The sequence below is a fragment of the Protobothrops mucrosquamatus genome, unplaced genomic scaffold (assembly GCF_001527695.2).
Source record: "Protobothrops mucrosquamatus isolate PMUCROS unplaced genomic scaffold, P.Mucros_1.0 scaffold2763, whole genome shotgun sequence".
NCBI classification, from domain to species: Eukaryota; Metazoa; Chordata; class Lepidosauria; order Squamata; family Viperidae; genus Protobothrops; species Protobothrops mucrosquamatus.
In genome coordinates this window covers 86,789-104,410 of record NW_015388802.1, presented here as the reverse complement: position 1 = coordinate 104,410, position 17,622 = coordinate 86,789, and the positions used below count along the sequence as shown (strand labels likewise).

The following is a 17,622-nucleotide window of genomic DNA, read 5'->3' as shown; positions in this document are numbered from 1 at the left end:
CCCTTTTGCGACCTTCTGACAAGCAAAGTCAACGGGGAAGCCAAGATACACTTAACGACTGTAGTGGTTCACTTTAACAAATGTGGCGAGAAATGTCATAAAAGGGGGCAAAACCCACTTAACAAATTTCTCACTTTATCAACATAAATGTTGGGCTCAATTGTGGTCCTAGGTTGAGGACTACCTGTACTGATCTCGGCGAGGGTGGAATCGGTTCAGTTGTGTACCATCCTAGTTTCATTGTGTACATGTGAATGTGCAGGGGTTTTGGGTTCGTTAACGTTCCTTCATGTTGGGATCAAGGTTTTTGCTGCCCCAGGCATTGGGGGTTGACTCTTTGGGGGCACATAGTGCGAATTAGAGCTATGTTATCTACCTTAGGCTCCAGCCACTTTCTCCGGCTGCTTGAAATGCCATAAATTCTCCTATACAGAATTCAAGTTCATAAAAAAGTGCTTAGATTGGATGACCCAGCTCTACTTGGTTCAGCGTGTCTGAGTGGAGACATCAGTCTTAGCCGTGTCAGCTCTCAAGCTTGCTACTGAACTGCACACGATTAAAAAATAACCTTTAGCATTAGCTGAGAATTTGCCAACTGGACTGTAGCTAGGTGTGTGCAATTAATATATCCGTTATGGCCCCAACCAGGTGGCATGATTGCTTGGTTAGTTGTTGCAGTGGGATCGTTCCACTGAATGACGTTAGCTTTATCCCTGCAGTTTCCATCTGCTTCGGTAGTTAAAACTCTTTTTTGAGTTTTATATTCTAAAAAGAATTTATATCCTTCCATGTAACTAACATGCCTGTTTGCTAACAATTCCAGATTCTGCAAATGGCTCAAGTGCTTTTAGTGAAGCCAGCCGGCCTAGTTAAAGTTTAGTATGCTGGATGAACTCAAGATTGGGTTACATCGGTCGTGTTAGTCTGTTGTTCAAATGCTGCAAATACAACATTGTAAAACGAACTACCCAAGGAGATGCTCACTGCCATTGAAATCCTTATTTCCTTTTCCCGTCACGCTAAAATGTTTGGGACTGGAAAGTCATCATAAAAATTCTTGAGTTTTAAAACGTGCACGTTCGTCAGTCGTCGTACGCCAATCACCCAAAAATGGAATTGGCCTTCAACTAGGAGTTACATATTAAAGCAGAAATCCTGTACTTTTACTTGTTGCTCAGACGGGAGAGTTTTAATAACGCGGCTTGTTCTGCTAGGACTGCAGGCATAATAAAAATTGTGTCAAACTATCAAAGCACAAAAGTATCCCCTTTCTTTTGCCTTAAGGTGTAACAATATTATTCTATTACAAAGTTACAACTTTGACACAATAGCGGGTAATTTTTTTCCCTAAGAGCAAGGAGATAATTGTCAAACTATAGGACAGACTGTCCAGGATACTGTATCAAGCCATTCCTTAGAATCTCAGATAATGAAACGGGGAGACCTTATGGAATATAACACATCTCTTTTAATTTACAATAAACACCTGGTTGTGGTCAAGATGAGTGGCCCAACTGCAACCCCCAGCCCACCCACCCCCAAGACAAAAAAAAAAAGAACTGCCCAGAGGAAATGGCAAAACGAGGTCCATAAATTGCAGCTTAGGGCCTCCACACGAAACTAAACAGGCTGAGGAGGAAATTTTGGTGCTTGGAGGAGCCTGCTGAAGGATGCATGGAGCTCTGCTTCCTGCTGACATGTTCGGCCTTTGTGCACAGAACAGTGAAAGATGATTAAAACCTCTGCACCACGGCAAAAACGTCCCTTGCAGTTCTAAATATGGGAAAAGATGTGAAATCCCTCCCTCCCTCCCTCGCACGGCTTCTGTATTTCTGGGAAATTCACATCTCTAGATAGATCTCTATGGTCTCCATCATGGGGAGCGGCTCTGCACTCTCAATTATCGCGATGGTCTCCCCAAACTTGGTGCACATGATTGTTTGGGCGGGCTGGCTGGAAGCCACAAGGGATTCAGGAGACTGCAGCGCATCTTGGCCGGCAGCCAGCGCCGTGTGCGTCTTGCGGTGGCTCCGCAAGTTAGAGACGGTCTTGAAAGTCTTAGAGCAGAGGGGACAAGGGTGCGGGCGCTCCCCGGTGTGGATCCGTCTGTGCTCGGCCAGGTGCATGGACTGCACAAAGGCCTTGCCACATTCTGGACAGCGGTAGGGCCGCTCCCCGGTGTGCAGGCGTCTGTGTTCACGGAGGTGGGTGGCCTGCCGGAAAGCTTTGCCGCAATCTGGGCAGAGGAACGGGCGCTCGCCGGTGTGTGTGCGCTGGTGCAGCTGCAGCCCGGAGGCTGCCACAAACGTCTTGCTGCAGGTAGGGCACTTGTGAGGGCGCAGGCCGGCGTGGCGCTGTTGATGTCGGCTCAGCCCGCTAGGGGTGGTGAAGGCTTTCCCGCAGAGCGGGCAGTTGTACGGACGCTGCCCCGAATGAACCAACTGGTGTAAGGTCAGCTTGGCCAACGATCCCATGTACTTGCCACACGACGTGCAGAGGTGCGACTGCTGGGGGCTCCCCTGCTCGCGCGGCCTGGCACAGCGGTGCTCCTGCAGCTTGGAGGCCACCACAAAAAGAGCACCGCAGTCTGGGCAGCTGTGAGGTTCGTGCCCCGAGTGGCTAAGCCGGTGCAGTTCAAGGAGACGATGGCGTGAAAAGGATTTGTCACAGTCCGGACAAGGGAAAGGCAGGCACCCTTTGTGTACCATTCGATGCAAGGCTAATTGACGGGCTCGGAGAAAGGCGGCCCCACAGTCGTCGCACGAGTGGGACCCGTCTCCATTAGGAGCCATGTGCAAAAGGCGGTGCTGGCGAAGGTTAGAGGACTGAGTGAAGCGCTTGTTGCAGACCTGGCACTGGTAAGGCCTTTCTCCCGTGTGGGTTACGTGGTGCCGGGCCAAGTTAGCCTGGGAAACAAATGTCTTGCCGCATTCGGAACACTGAAAGGGCCTCTCCCCCGTGTGCGTCCGCAGGTGATTGCGCACGTGCACCAGCTTCTTGAACTTTTTGCCACACGTGGGACATTTGTGCTTCCGCTCCAGCACGTGCACGACTCGCTTGTGCCGTACCATCCGGATATGGGTGGAGAACGCCTTTCCACACTGAGGGCACAGGAACCCACCGCTGGAGACCTCAGCCGAATTCCCTGGTGAAAGCGAGGAAGGGGCTGAGCCATTCACAAGGGCTTCCCCCTCACTGGGCATCTGCTCAGAAGGCTGACTGGAGGCAGGGTCTCCTCCAGCCCCCCGTGTGGCCGGGACCCCGCTCTTGCCGGCGTGTGTGCGTCGATGGTAAAGAAACTTGGTCATGTTGCTGAAAGTCTTGCCGCAATGACAGCGGTGCAAGGGGTTGGCAGTGTGATTTTTGCGGTGCATAATTAAGGTCATCTCGGTGGAGAAGCCCAGTCCGCAGTCCACGCAGAGGTAGAGCGCTTCGCCTTTATGGATGCGCATGTGTTGTTCAAGAGAGGCTGCCTTTTTGAAGATCTTGTTGCAATTTGGACACTCGTAGGTGCCATCCACGTGCACCCGCTGGTGAGCCAATAAGCGCTTGGCTGTTGTGAAGCCACGCTGGCATTCCCCACACAGGAATTCCTCACTGCTCCCCACATGTTCCTGTTGGTGCTTTTGCAGCGCCTCCATTGTACCCAAAGCCTGCTTGCACTCGGTACAACAGAAAACCTGAGCAGGGGGAGGCACTGCTGTTGTCTCCTCAGAGCCTGGCATTGGGGACATGTAGGGGCTGGATGCCTCCTGCGTCGCCGCCTCAGTTGGCTCTCCACTCTCTTTCTCGATTTCAGTGAAATGTTCGCCCTGATGCTCCAGCAGCTCTTCTGGTGTTAAGAAAAGACAGGCGCACTCTGAGCATTCATAAGGATGCATGGGGGGAACTGACTGTGGTGATGGTGGATGTAGTTCCTGCAAGGTTGGGGGGCAAGAGATCTGGTGAGGCTGAGGATTGGATAGTTGGGAGGCAGAGGGAGGGGAGGGAGGCAGGTGAGAAGGTAAAATTGATGGCGAAGAGTTGGCTGAAGCCTCCTGTTTCTGGTGTGTCCGGCGGTGAGCTAGCCAGAGGCTCGTCGAAGGAAAAAGTTCATTACATTCATTGCATTGGTAGCGGATCTGTCCAGTGGTGGCTGGGAGAGATGAAGGGCGGGTTGGTACTTCCCTGGGATGCACTTCTTGGTGCGCTAACAGTTCGTCGGGTGACCACAAGACACACCCACACTCCAGGCACTGGTAGCGGCTGTCTTGTTGGGATTCTGCATCAGCAACAGCGGCCGTGGCTGCCGTCTCACAGGACTCCCCTAAATGGCTCTGGTGGTGGAGCAGCACCGCCTCCAAAGTGTTGTAGAGAACCCCACACTCCGAACACATGTACTGATGCTGGAAAAACAAAGACGGAGCCGAGTCCTCTGCCATTATGATTACACCTGTGGGAAAGGGTGAGGGAGGACAGAGATTGTAGAGAGGAAGAAAGAAACCTTAAGGCAAGCAACACTGCAAAAATGCACACAAAAAAAATCACAGGAAGAACATCTTAACCCACAAAGGAATGGCATTTCCAACCTCAAAAACAAGAACGGGACGGGATTTGCTAGAAAATGGTATCACTGTGTAAAAGGAAGGGAGACACTTTAGGTGGTTATGGATCATCGCACAGTCAGCCAGATGTTCAGACTGGATTTGGCATTTTGTCTACCTATCGAGTCCTTCCCAAGGACCCGGGATAGGCAGATGTGGATGTCTGGTGGTATTACAGATATCGTCGCAGGATGGAAGCAGTCCCTAGTAAGGCTGCCTTTTGCAATTGACTAATGGTGAATTTGTCGATGCCAATGGTGTTCAAGTGATGCTCCAGTTGTTTTGGGATTGCACCCAAGGGGGTCTATTACTATTGGTACTACCCTTGCTTGCTTTTGCCACAGTCTTTCTATTTCTATGTCTTTGTATTTTATTATCTTCTCCAGTTCTTTATTATTATTATTATTATTATTATTATTATTATTATTATTATTATTATTATTATTATTATTACGGATCATCGCAGTCAGCCAGATGTTCAGACTGGATTTGGCATTTTGTCTACCTATCGAGTCCTTCCCAAGGACCTGGGATAGGCAGATGTGGATGTTGGATGGTATTACAGATATCGTCGCGGGATGGAAGCGGTTCCTAGTAAGGCCACCTTTTGCAATTGACTAATGGCGAATCTGTCAATGCCGATGATGGTGTTCAAGTGGTGCTCAAGTTATTATTATTATTATCATTATTATTATTATTTAAACCAAGCACACTGATGAAGATGCTAAACTGAAATCCCCTCTGCTGGGGGGGGGAGGATGAGGATGATGATGATGAAGAGGGCCACGTATGCCACCCTGAGCTCTTCGCAGAGGTGGAACCTCCATGGAAACTAACTAGTAGGAAACGATCTGCAACCAGCATCTCCGGGGCAGAGATCGGCGTCCCCGAGGCCATTCCCAGCGCTTCCACGGCCCAAGGAGCTTCCCTCCACAGCCTCCTTCCTCCCGGCGTCCCCCACAGGACAGACCGGCGCTAGGGTCGCGCCCAGCCATACTCTGATACGGGCTTGCGGGAGGGCCTGCAGCACCACAGGCCTTCGCGTGCGGTTCGAAGGCGAACTCCGCCCGAGAGGGGCGAGCCTGACAGGGGCGCAGGCTGGCCAGACGGGCTCGCTGATCCCGCCGGTTGGAGGGAGCGTGGCTGGGCTCCGGGGGAAGGAAGCCACCGGCGAGGGGATGGCTCCGGCGGGGGTAGGGGCGCCGCACTCACCCGGCCCGCTGGGCCGAACCGGCCGCCGCCGCCGCCACCACCAGCCGGCGTCCGCCCGGCCTCTCTCTGGCCGCTCCCTCGTCACGCAGGCCCCGCTCGGCCTAGGTTGCACCGCGCCCTCTCATTGCCTCCCCCTCACCCCCAAGGGAGCCAATCAGAGACCTCGATACTGGAAAGGGCGGTCGGCGCGCAGGATTTTTTGTGACGTCCCAGCCCCTCCTTCCGGAGAGAAGGGAGAGCGAAGCTTGAGAGGCCCGGCCAATCAGCAACGCAGCCTCAGGGGAGATGGGCGGGCCTGGCCGCTCGTTAGCCCCGCCCCGTCACGAGGATGAAGACCTGCGCTTCGGCCCTCCCTTTTTCCCCCTCCCCCTCCCCCTCCGTCTTTTGTGTGTCTTTGCGTAGCGCCCGCCTCCGCATAAGACTCTGGAAGCGGCTTACGCAATCAGCGCCGTTTCCTTGACGCCGCTTTACGTAAACACTGCGTCGCCGTTAGGGCATAAAGAAGGCGGTGTTGCCTTTTTCGCCTCAGGTCAGCGGCTCGCTTTTGATTCCCCCCAAATTACGGCGCGGTAAGGCCGACTCCGATCGGGGGGGTGGCGGCGGCGGCGGTGCGGCAGCCGCTGTTGTTGAATGACTAACCCCGCCCCGCACGTGGGTCACGGGGACAGTAGCGAGCTGCCACGTGAACGGGGAAACAAGACGCACCCNGGGGGAGAAATGTCAAAACAGGTGAAAGGAGCCATGGGGGAGGGGCCTCCGACGGGAAGGCGACCGCCGCCCCTCCCCTTCTGCGGGCGGGGCTCCCTGTCCCTGCAGGGGCGGGGTTTTCGGCCTGGGGGGAGGGGAGGGGGGGTTCGGCCTGTGCCGCTGGGGACCAGCAGGCGGCGCTGCGCCAAGCGGGGTTCAGCCCCGGGCGCGGGATCCGTCCCCACCTCGGATGCTTGTGCTGGTCCTTGTGACGAGCGACGGGGGCGGGAGGAGAGGGAGGGGGGAGGAGGAGGAGGGGCAGGGAAGGCCCGCGGCCGCCCTCGTGTGGTGGGCCCGTGCCTCGCAAGACGGTCGGAAAAGCGCCTGGTCGGCCATGAAACAGCATTTTGCGGGTCCGAGAAAAGGTTCGTCGCTGGCTTTTGCTGGGGAATCGGGAGCAGAATTAGCCTCTCTGGCCTGCTTCTCTCTTTCCCCCCCCCCTCCTCCTTTAGCCTTGTTAGAAGCCAGTTTGTAGTGGTTAAAGGCGCCAGGATAGAAGCGGAGAGACTGTTGAGTTCTTGTCTGGCCTGAGGCAGCCAGACAGCTGGGTGTCTTTGTGTTAGTCACTCTTTCTGTCCTAGGAAAGAGTTAATGGCAAACCACTTCTGGGCGGGGCGGGAATGGTTACTAAGAAAACGGAAAGGGCTTGTCCAAGTAATCACCAGGAGTCAACACTTGACTCACAGGCAGGTGCATGCAAGTGTACGCACACATAATAGGCTTGTATTAACGATGTCGATCTGTATGGTTATTGTTCTCTTAATTGGGGCAACAATGGAAGATTTGATCGGATCCAGTAACTCCCATTTCTCTTTTACAGATACTTGGGTGGTGGAACTGGAATCTGAAAGGATCTTCCTTCAAGGCTCCAAGATCAGTTTCTGTATTTTCTTAATTTAACTTGACAAAGAGACTCTTCTTTTTCCATCTGCTTTCAGAGGGCAGCATATCCATTCGGTCCTAGCTTGTAGTCTTTAAACTTCCCAGGATTCGTGTTTTTTACATGGCTGACATGAGAAGGCAGCTTTTTGCCCACATTTGGGAAGAGGAAGAATGCCTTGAATACTATGGGATGATTTCCCTGCATCAGATGTTTGAAATAATTGGTTCTCAGCTCACAGAGAATGATGTGGAAGTGCTCTCATTCCTTCTGGATGAGACACAGCCCTGGACTCATCCATTGGATCCTGCCCTTTGGACTGTGGTGGCAGCAGAAGAAGGTGGCTCTGAGGTTACCTCACCAGCATTAGAAAACTGGAAGAGGAAAAATCAGTGTCAGTGTAATTTGGGCAGCAACGATGGCAACCTTGAGGCAGTTGCGGAGAAATGGCATCCAAAGAATGGCGTCCGACTTCTCCTGGAGCTGGAGAGGAGAGGCAAATGTGATGAAACCAACTTTGTGCGGCTTTTACAGCTCCTGAGGGTGCTAACAAGGCATGATCTGTTACCATATGTTACCCTGAAAAGGCAGCGTACAGGTACTGGATCGGAACAATAAAAAAATGTAACATTTCATTGTTGACTGAATCTCACAAAGTAACAGTTTCTTTTCTTAGTGGATATTTAGCTGGCCTAGATCATTTCCACCTATCTTCTAACAGTTTTACTTAATAGTAGGATAAATGTTAAAGAGGGTGAATAGTTATGGCAATTTTCAGATACTGAATAATTTTTTGCATATATTATTTTGAATATTGTGACTCTAAGAACATTAGCAGAACTGATGTTCAAGCTGATCTGACCAACTGGTGGTGTTTCCTTGCAGAACTCTTCCAGTTGAAGTGCTGCCTACTTACGGTAGTATAACTTTCAAAACTCTTTTAATTTTAGTTTCTCCTGAGAGATACACCTATGGACCATCTGTTCTGTCAGCAGACCAACAAATGGACAACTGTCTGAATTCAGCCTCTTCAGAGCCTAGACATGATCAGTGGGAGACAGGTGTGTGAATTGCACAATTTGAAAAGAGAATAATAATTCTTTGTTCTGATTTGTCTTAACTGTATTGATTACAGAGGCTGAGCTTTTATAAAAGTCAGGGTATTAATACCAAGCAACATAGTCCTGTGCCTAATAAAAGATCCCATTTTAAATTAACATTTTTCAGATAAATTATCAGCAATTGCTATCCAGTATTTGACATCCTTGAATTCTGGATGTAGAATGGCAGATTTGTGTAACGTGAGATTTATTTCTAGCAAGCCCCACGCTTGCTAGCACTGATGTTACCTAGTTTGGGTAACGAAACATCTGCAAGCAAACAACCGAACTCGGAGAGCGCCAAGGACTTCACAATTCAATCCTGAGCTACAGAGATTCTCTTCTATTCATTACTAGGCTAATGGGGAGCACCAGTAATAGCTTGTATCATTTCCCCCCCTCCCCCTCTTTCTTTAGGCTCCAATTCGAGCAAAAGGAAGCGAGTAAGCAGAGGTCGATCTAAGGCTACTCCTCTTTGTAGACGGCGAGGAGCTAAAGCGGCTTCTGCTCCAAAGCAGGAGATTCCAGCTCCCACCAAAGTGACTTGTGGTAGGTGTCTGCCTAGCATGCGCTGTGTTCTTGGGATGCACTTGATCTGGATTATTATTAAATTTTTTTTTGGGAAAACCCATGAAACCATTCTAAAACACATTAGCAACTTTGGTTTCTATTAAGGGTCATTCATTCTATTTCTCTCTTTGATGAGAATCACAAGGGGAGTAGAGCTGGTTGGGGGAAGGAAAAAAAGATGCAGTAGCTGAATTACAGAGGCTGTCTTGTGTAGGTAGCCTGACGTTTGGCTTACAATATTAAGTGCAGTTTAAACCTGAGGTTAAGACTTGGTTCCACTAAGCGAGAATGGGAGTTTTGCCTCCCCCCCCCCTTTGAGAGAGGTGGGAAGTCTCCAACCTGCTTCACAGAATTTGTCTTCAGTTCCCTGTGTAATTTGGTAATGGACAACTATTTTTTCATTACTATCAAAGCAATCAAATTTATACCCCAGCTTCATACAAAATTTCCTTGGGCATCTTGTGTAACAACAAATTTTATGAATGCCTTCCAACTTGGATATCCATAACATCAGTTTTGGGGAGATTTATTTCAGTACACTGAAGTGTTTCATATGCTGGTCTTGAAGAGAGTATCTTAATGACTCTGATGATGATCTCTGTATTGAGCTGGAGAAGTGCAAAACAATCTGGTTCCACTTTTGTTTAATAATTTCAGACGAAAAATGCATCAAATTCTGGTGAAAGCATTAATGCCAAATGAAAGACTTCTGGGCTCAAAATGGAAAGATTTAAAGGGCCTTTTTTACATTTAGATAACAATTAAAAACTTGAGGATAAACTAAGTTTTTTTTTTGAAGCTAATTTTTTTCCCTGCTAAGCCATCTGGAATATAATCATTTTTGAAAGGAGTTCATACATACCACAGGATCACTCTCTGTGGGATGGTAGTAATAAAACTCATGAGCGATGGGGCCATACTATTTTGATTGGAGACAACATTGAACACAACACTTGATTTAAGCTATTATTGAATAGCTCTGTTGATGCTGCCTGGTTTCTTCTGATTTTTTAAGAAGTTTATCCTCCTGCCTTGTTTGGTAATAGTCATCTGTTCAATTATACTTTGCTGAAATCAGCAATACGTATCTAAATGATAAACTAAAGCCGCACAGAAAGATGCCCTTCAGATTTTTGGCTTGGCTTCCAGCTCTGCGTAAGTGCCTGTCTCTAAGACCAGCATATTTTACTCCTTTGAATAATTTAAGGCTATTTCAGATACTATATGTCTTATTAGCTGAGGACTCTGCATAAGGAAACTGTGAAATCTGCAAGTGGACCATTACAGTTTCCTTATCTGGAAGTGTGTTCCACCTGCATAGTTTGTAGCACCCTCACTCAGCCAAGGTGCTGGCAGATGATCCCTGCAGAACTCTCTTGTGCTGTTGTGTTTGTGTCAGTGCAATGCAAATGAAACAAAGGCGAATGCACAAAAACACTTGTTCTTACTATCTGACCAATTTACAGGCCATGGGTTCTAATGACGAATGTTCAAAAATAACACAATGAGTGTCAAAACTGCAACTTCCAAGGTGCAGCTAAGGCTTCTGCCGGGTAGGTGCAAGGATCAAACTGTAAGCTCCATTCAACACCTAGACTGTTGCCTGTATTCTTTTGTAACTTTACCTTGCTTCACTGGGGCAGAATTTAAGATTCATGTTATCCAGGCAGCTGCTTCTGAAATGAGCTCTGCTATTTTATTACCTTTCTGAGTTGCAAATCTAAACCTGGGAGTCTTAATACCCATTTTCCTTTCTAGTGTGCTATAGTACTGTAGGCTATCTCAGTTTGCAAGAGCCAATACCGTAATGAAGAAAAATCCATGCAAACTCCCGAATGAACTTTTTTTTTTGTTGCTGCTTGATTTCTGCCAATTCTTTCTCAATCCACCATTTAAATTCCAGGTTACTAAGCAAAAGTTGATGATAAAGAGACTCTGTCTCACTTGTGCACTCTCCTCACAGAATGGTCTCGCAAAGGTAAATGAATCCATGCACCCGAATTTCCACCAGTACTTTGTGAAAAGCAAATTTGTATTTTATGATGTCTGCTGAGTTAACTATTTCTAGAAAAAAAAAAACATAGGTTGCCCAGCCTGCATGCCAGCCTCTCAAACAGCCACTTCATTAAAGGCATGTTGACTGTTTTGAATGCCCAAAGGGGAGAGGGCTGCACTGTCAGCTCCGGGGCTTATGATACTGGGTAGAGCTGCTCCAGACTGGCACTGTGGGGACCTTGTGCCCCAAACCTCCAGTAGGGTCTGATGCAAAGGTGAGCAACTATGGTAACTGGGCCACTGTGGACTTCAGTTCCCAGAATACCTGAGTCAGCCATGCTGGCTCAGGAATTCTGGGAGTTGAAGTCCATAGAGCATATAGTTACTCACCCCTGATCTGAGATAGTACAGTTGTGAGGGATTTGCCCTTTGGGAGTTGCCATTCTTTGATATGTCAGTCCATTGAAAGCCTCCCTATCAATTGATCTTAATTTTGCATATAATTACTGCTGCAGATCTCAGACCATTATAAACGGTGTGGGATCCTTGGGGGCTCCTTTTTTTTTAAAATCTCTTTGATTGGGGTGGAAATATGCCCTTAAATCCTTCACATCAGTTTGCTTGGGCAGTTCCTTTTGGTTAGCCAACATTTATTACTGGTATATGCATTTAGAATTGTTAATATTCCTGAAATCATTCACCATTGTCACTAGTTAGTATTTCCCAGATCCAGTAAATATAATGATAATGGTTTGTGTGTCACTTGGTCCTCAATAATAATAAAAAAAACACAGGTAATCCTCTACTTACAATCATTTGCTTAGTGACTGAGGTTACAACAACACTGAAAAGGTGTCTTAAAATCAGTCCCTGCACTTAACAACTGTCAAGAGGTTGCAGCAGACATGGTCACATGATCAAAATTCAGGCCCTTGGCAACTAGCACATATTTATGACAGTTGCAGCATCCAAGGGTCATGTGATCACCCTTTGCAACCTTCCCAACTGGCTTCCAATAAGCAAGGTCAATGGGAGAAGCTGGACTTGCTTAACAATTGCGCGATTCTTTTAACAAGTTCAGTGATTGACTTAACAACCATGGCAAAGAGGTTGTAAAACTGGGCACAACTCCACTTAACCACCTTGCTTAACGACAGAAATTCTGGCCCCCGTTTGTGGTTGCAAGTTGAGGACTACCTGTTAGTGACGACCTTGTAGAGAAACACCTGTATTCAGTCTGGTATTTGCAGCAGTCCAGGTCAGAAGTTAGCTTACGTTCTTTACGCCATTTGTTGTGTTCTTTTACAATATTGAATCTCAGAATGATTTCTTGATGTTACCATGTGCTAAAAGTCTTGAACCATGTTTCTCTCGGTCCACAGTTGAAATCCATCCCTGGAAAAGCATTAAGTATTGGCCCAGGCAAGCGGGCCAAGTACCAGACACTGGTAAAAATACCCAAACAAGTTTTAAAGCAAAAACTAAACGTGTCCCACTTGGTTATTTCACCTGCCTCTTCAGCGCTTCTTCTATGTTAGAAGCGAACCTGCAACTGGACCCTGCAGCACTCTTATACAAGCTGTGAGGGACACAGCCTTGGACTTTGGGACTTGTGGCCTTCTGCGCAGTGGAGGCCTCTGTCTGTGGTTTCATTGTCTGTAATGGTTTTTGTTGGCCTGTAAATATCTAATTTTTGTTTTGGGGAGGGGGGGCCAGCATAATATATACATTATTATTATTAATTTATTATAAATAAATAAAATAAAAGATTATATCTGATTCAGGATCTGTAGGTCCCAACATGTCTAGGAAACTGAGAATTTAAAGGTCTCTGGTTCTTGTTGGGTCATCTGATCTTGGTTTGTAATCTTTTTAATAGTGTTGAACACACGCTAATGGGGTTGCATGGATACTGAGGTGACAGGCCTCCTTCTCTGAAACCATCCTACTTGAGTGATAATGGACCTGGAGGCTTTTCCTTCATTCTTGCTACTGTGGCTCAAACTTGGGAAAAGACATTGGCAGAAGCCTGTGCAGTATCTGGCTCAGAGACACGTTTTTCAAGTTTGTCTTTACTTCTACATAATAACCACAGTGGGATTATTTCACTGGGACCGGGGCCTGGAAATGATGGGGTGGGTGGGTGGGCCGGTGTGGTAGTGTTTGTGCTGCCTTAGCTGGTGGTTTTGCCCATGAGTTTAGTGTTTAATTCAGTGCAGCTGTTCAGAGCTTGCATTACTGCTGGCTGTGGAAAATTCCCACAGTCTAGGAGTCATTTATGCAGAAGACTTTCCCCCACATAGCCAGAGCCTGCAATTTGATATGCTTCCTGCCCGTTTGGAAATAAAAAGCTGGGATTCTTTCATACGGTCTAATTCTCATCGTATCCTGGGGAAAAAAAGAAAGAAAGAGGCTAAAACCATTCCAAGTGCATTGTAACTGATTCAATGATTGCCAGTATGTTAACGCCAACTCTGACAGCTGCCTCACGAAGTACTCCAGAACGTTGTTGATATTAAAAACTGGGTGAACTGTTCAGATGAAATCATGTGCCAGATCATGGATGCAAAAAGTCTGTATTTTAAGCTGTACAGTGCAAAGGGAGATTTCAACTTAACATGTATCTAGTCAGCAATTGGGTGGGAACCTGTATATGGAACCCTAAAATGGTTTCCAGTGGCCCAGCAGCTAAAGTCCAAGTGGGTGTTGAGTGTATGGACTAGCAACTTTTTGGTACAATGATCGTAAATGTGGGTAGAAAGGAGCTGTTTCCAGTAGAAACTCATGCAGGTCTTACATGTGTTTAAATTTTGCTGCTTGCGGGCTGTCTGCCATTGGATTAAAAAACCAATTAATGCTATGGGCCACTGTTGAATGCAGTTTGTTGCACAGCTTTGCTGTTGCCCATCTGGGGAAGAAAAAGATTCTGAAGGTCCTGCTGCTTGAGGGCTCTGAGCTGTTGAAAAGCTTCTTGTAGCTTGATGGTGTGGGTGGGTGTGGACTCCAGGCCGTCGTGCAAAATTACTGGGAAAGGGCTGTGACTGCACTTTGAGTTAATGCTTCTACAGGTGATGACCACAAGACACAGAGAAATTAAAGCTGACGGCCTTGTTGAGCGTATGTAATGCACCACCTGCCTCGTTTTTCTTAAACGTATCTTACTCTGTATTCGTTCCATTTATCCCTCCCTTTTGAACCTTTTTAACACGTTCAGCTACAATGCTGATAATATTGGGGGTGACTGCACAAAACAGACCTGTTCTTTTGCTTCCACCGTCCATAGTTAGAGCTGAACTTTGCTAATTATTGAGGCATCTGCACCACAGTAGTAAACCTGTCCAGCAGCATGTCAGTATGTTCAGAATATAAATAGCAAGGCTTTATGCAGAACAATTACCTCGTTTGAGTTCAGACTCTTCAAATCAGCCAATAGATCAGGTTGATCTTGCCTTACATCCCATTAGTTCAAGTTGTTTTAGACGTATAAGTTAACTTAAAGTGATGACTTTTATTGACTGAAAACTATGAACATGACATTAGGACACATGCTGATGGCCGATAGCAGGGATAGATGGAAATGGTGGAGGATATGCTACACTAAGGGATTTGTTCTTTTGCTCCTCTGGGTAGGAATTGAGACTGAATTGTGTATTCATATTTAATTTGAGAATAGGGAGGTATTACAGGTCAATAATGGAGGCTAACGGATAAAGTATAAATGAAGTTCAGCTCTAACTGTGCCAAAAGAACACCTAAAAATTAGTGGAAATGCCCCTTGCTGAGCCTGACTCCTTCAGGTCCCTGAATTTTGGGGGGACCCTGAATGGGCTTGTGCTTCAGCTTGGTTGGTCTTTATGCTCAGGACTATTAAAAGCCTGACCCTAGAATACCGCTGCATGACTGTGTGTTTGTCTACTTGCTCTGTTTGTGACCGATAGCTCTAATGGCCCTCTTTTTTCTTTCTTCCCCCTCCTTCTCTTTCTTTCGTGTGTTCCTCTCAGACATCCGGCTTCGTGTTCGGGCAGAATATTGTGAGCATGAGCCTGTCTTGCGTCAGAATGTGACGTCCAATAAGCAGAACCATTTGGAGCGTCAGTTTGATGTGTTTGGGCAGTCGAACACTATCCTGAAATCCCGCGACCTGGGCTCCATCATCTGTGACATCAAGTTCTCAGAGCTGTCCTACCTGGATGCCTTTTGGAGCGACTATATGAACGGCTCGCTGCTCGAGGCGTTGAAGGGCGTCTTCATCACAGACTCTCTCAAAGAAGCTGTGGGCCAGGAAGCTATCCGTCTGCTAGTCAATGTGGACGAGGATGATTACGAGGAGGGCCGGCGTTTGTTACTGGAAAATGTTAGTCCCCAGGTGTGGTAACAGCAACGGCTAGGTAACATAGGTATGTTCCTTCCAAACTAGCTGGTGGCAGTATGTTGGAATTAGTAGGGAGCTCTTATTTTTCAGACGTTGACTTACTCCATTGAATCAGCTCTACAGATGAGGAGAGCAACAGAGACACTCAGTGCTTCAGAAAATTTGGGCTGGCCTTTATCTGCAAAGAGCCTAACTAATAAATGAAGCTGTTTTTTTAAAAACAATTATACAGAACCCTAATGTCATGTCGTTTTTGTCTTGATGTTACGGCCTTCGGTTTCCCAGAACAAGTTAGCCTCATGACATACTGCTGAATATGTAGGCAATGCACACTTTCCTGTCTGGTGGAAATACCCAATAGGTAATTTATTGAAGCGTTTCTGCTTAGAATATATACAGGTAGCCCTTGACTTACACACCTATTCATTTAGCAGCTGTTCAAAGTTAACAATTGCACTGAAAAAAAAGTATCTTACAACTGATCCTCCCACTTACCACAGCATCGCCGTGGTCACATGATCAAAATTTGAGCGCTTGGCAACTAGTATGTATTTACGACAGTTGAATCATTTGAGGTCATGTGATCGCTTCCCAGGGGGCTTCTTACAAGCAAAGTCAATGGGGAAAGCTGGATTTGCTTAACAAAAAAGGTCATAAAATTGGGCACAACTCACTTAACGACTTGCTTAGCAATAAAAATTCTGCTCCCAATTGCATTCATACGTCAAGGGCTACCTGTAGCACAAAATAAAAATAAATGGCACTAGAAAAATAGAGAAGAGCATCCCAGAGATGTCATGAGATAACCTGAGGCTTAAAGACTGTCTCCCAAAGAAATACAGTGAGCACTGCTTGAGAATAAGCTAAATATCAAGTTAGACCTGCTTTAACCATCTCTTTTTTCACAGGGTACTTCATTTTTACTACTTGATTATTGTTGGATATAGACTTCAGGGGAAAAAAAAGACTTTAGTAAATCATCATTCCATCATGCGACAGGGCTGGATCTTGGCAGCGACGGGATTCCCAGGAATCAATTGTGCCACAGAAGCATTGAAAGAACAAGCCAAGAATGATTTTGATGGACATTAGATGTAGCAGAATACGAACAAAGGCAATAATTCAGCCTGGATTCCTCTCATTTGGAGCATATGGAAAATCTTTGTGAGGGATAATTTTATCTGCTAATGAAGCATTGAAGGGCCTTGACACTCTTTCAGCCTGACTTGTGTGTGTCATGCTTGCTACCTGTACTTGTCATTTTTGTGTGTGCTCTTGCAGCACCTGGAGAGTAATTTTGCAAAGTAGCAGGTACACTTTGTCAAAAGATGGCAGCAGAGCAGGCTGCTTTAACTACTTTTTCTTGGAAGAAAAACCTTCCACGCTGTCAAAGGTGGTGCTGGGGTGGATTTCTTCCCTTTTATGAAAAAAATACAACCTAGCCCCATGTTGCGAGGGTTGATCATAAGGGTGGAAGCTTGAGTCACATTTCTAAGGACACTTTTCAATTCTGTGGTTGGTTGTATATACTATAAATAATAGACTTTAAAAATATATAAAAAAAGGTTTGGATTGTATTTCTGGGTTAAGGAAGCGGCTAAATTGCAGTTGGAAGAGCCAGAAATACGTAATTTAAAAACTGTATTTTTTTTTACCCAAAAACAAAAACCATTTTTGGACAAAATTCTTAATGTATTGTATTTGCAAGTGACAATGTTAATAAAGAAGATAATTTGCAGCTGCCTTTAATTCCTAACAAGAACAGAGCTGGCCTGCTGGCATAGAGTCCAGCCTTTCAAACCTACATTCCTGTAATTTTTCAGGTGTTCTAAAACGGATTAGTCTTTAAGGTATGTTAGAAGATGCTGCTGAATATTTGCTGGTCAGAAGATAGGCCTAAACCGTTCCTGTGAGAACTGGAGTAAAAGTCTTTTAATAGGAACCTGAGTAATGGAAAGGCATGGTCCAAACTAACAGGCACTCCATGTCTTTCCCCTTGATTTTAGGTTATACCCTCAATAAATGAAATACATTAATGTCAGAGATGGTGAGGGTTGGAAATGAAATGGTGGGCGTCCGGAAGCATCTTGACACACAACACTACATCCTCTTCCCAATCCCACTTCAAGCCACACAAAGTTGTTGGCAAATGTAAATGTCACC

The 17,622-nt window shown here is 46.5% G+C and overlaps 2 protein-coding genes across 2 annotated transcripts; one reads left to right on the top strand and one right to left on the bottom strand.

Moving 5' to 3' along the window:
* Nucleotides 1-1,816: 1,816 nt before the first annotated feature.
* On the bottom strand, nt 1,817-4,421 carry LOC107296359 (zinc finger protein 526-like). The gene has a single exon (XM_015825706.1). It carries the CDS (start codon nt 4,419-4,421, stop codon nt 1,842-1,844), a length of 2,580 nt encoding a protein of 859 aa, XP_015681192.1. The 3' UTR covers nt 1,817-1,841.
* A 2,945-nt stretch (nt 4,422-7,366) lies between these two features.
* DEDD2 (death effector domain containing 2) lies at nt 7,367-17,197 on the top strand. Its single transcript, XM_015825709.1, has 5 exons — nt 7,367-8,020; nt 8,373-8,483; nt 8,940-9,071; nt 15,089-15,484; nt 16,368-17,197. The coding sequence occupies exons 1-4, from the start codon at nt 7,546-7,548 to the stop codon at nt 15,460-15,462; spliced, it is 1,092 nt and encodes a 363-aa protein (XP_015681195.1). The 5' UTR covers nt 7,367-7,545; the 3' UTR covers nt 15,463-15,484; nt 16,368-17,197.
* Nucleotides 17,198-17,622: the final 425 nt, after the last annotated feature.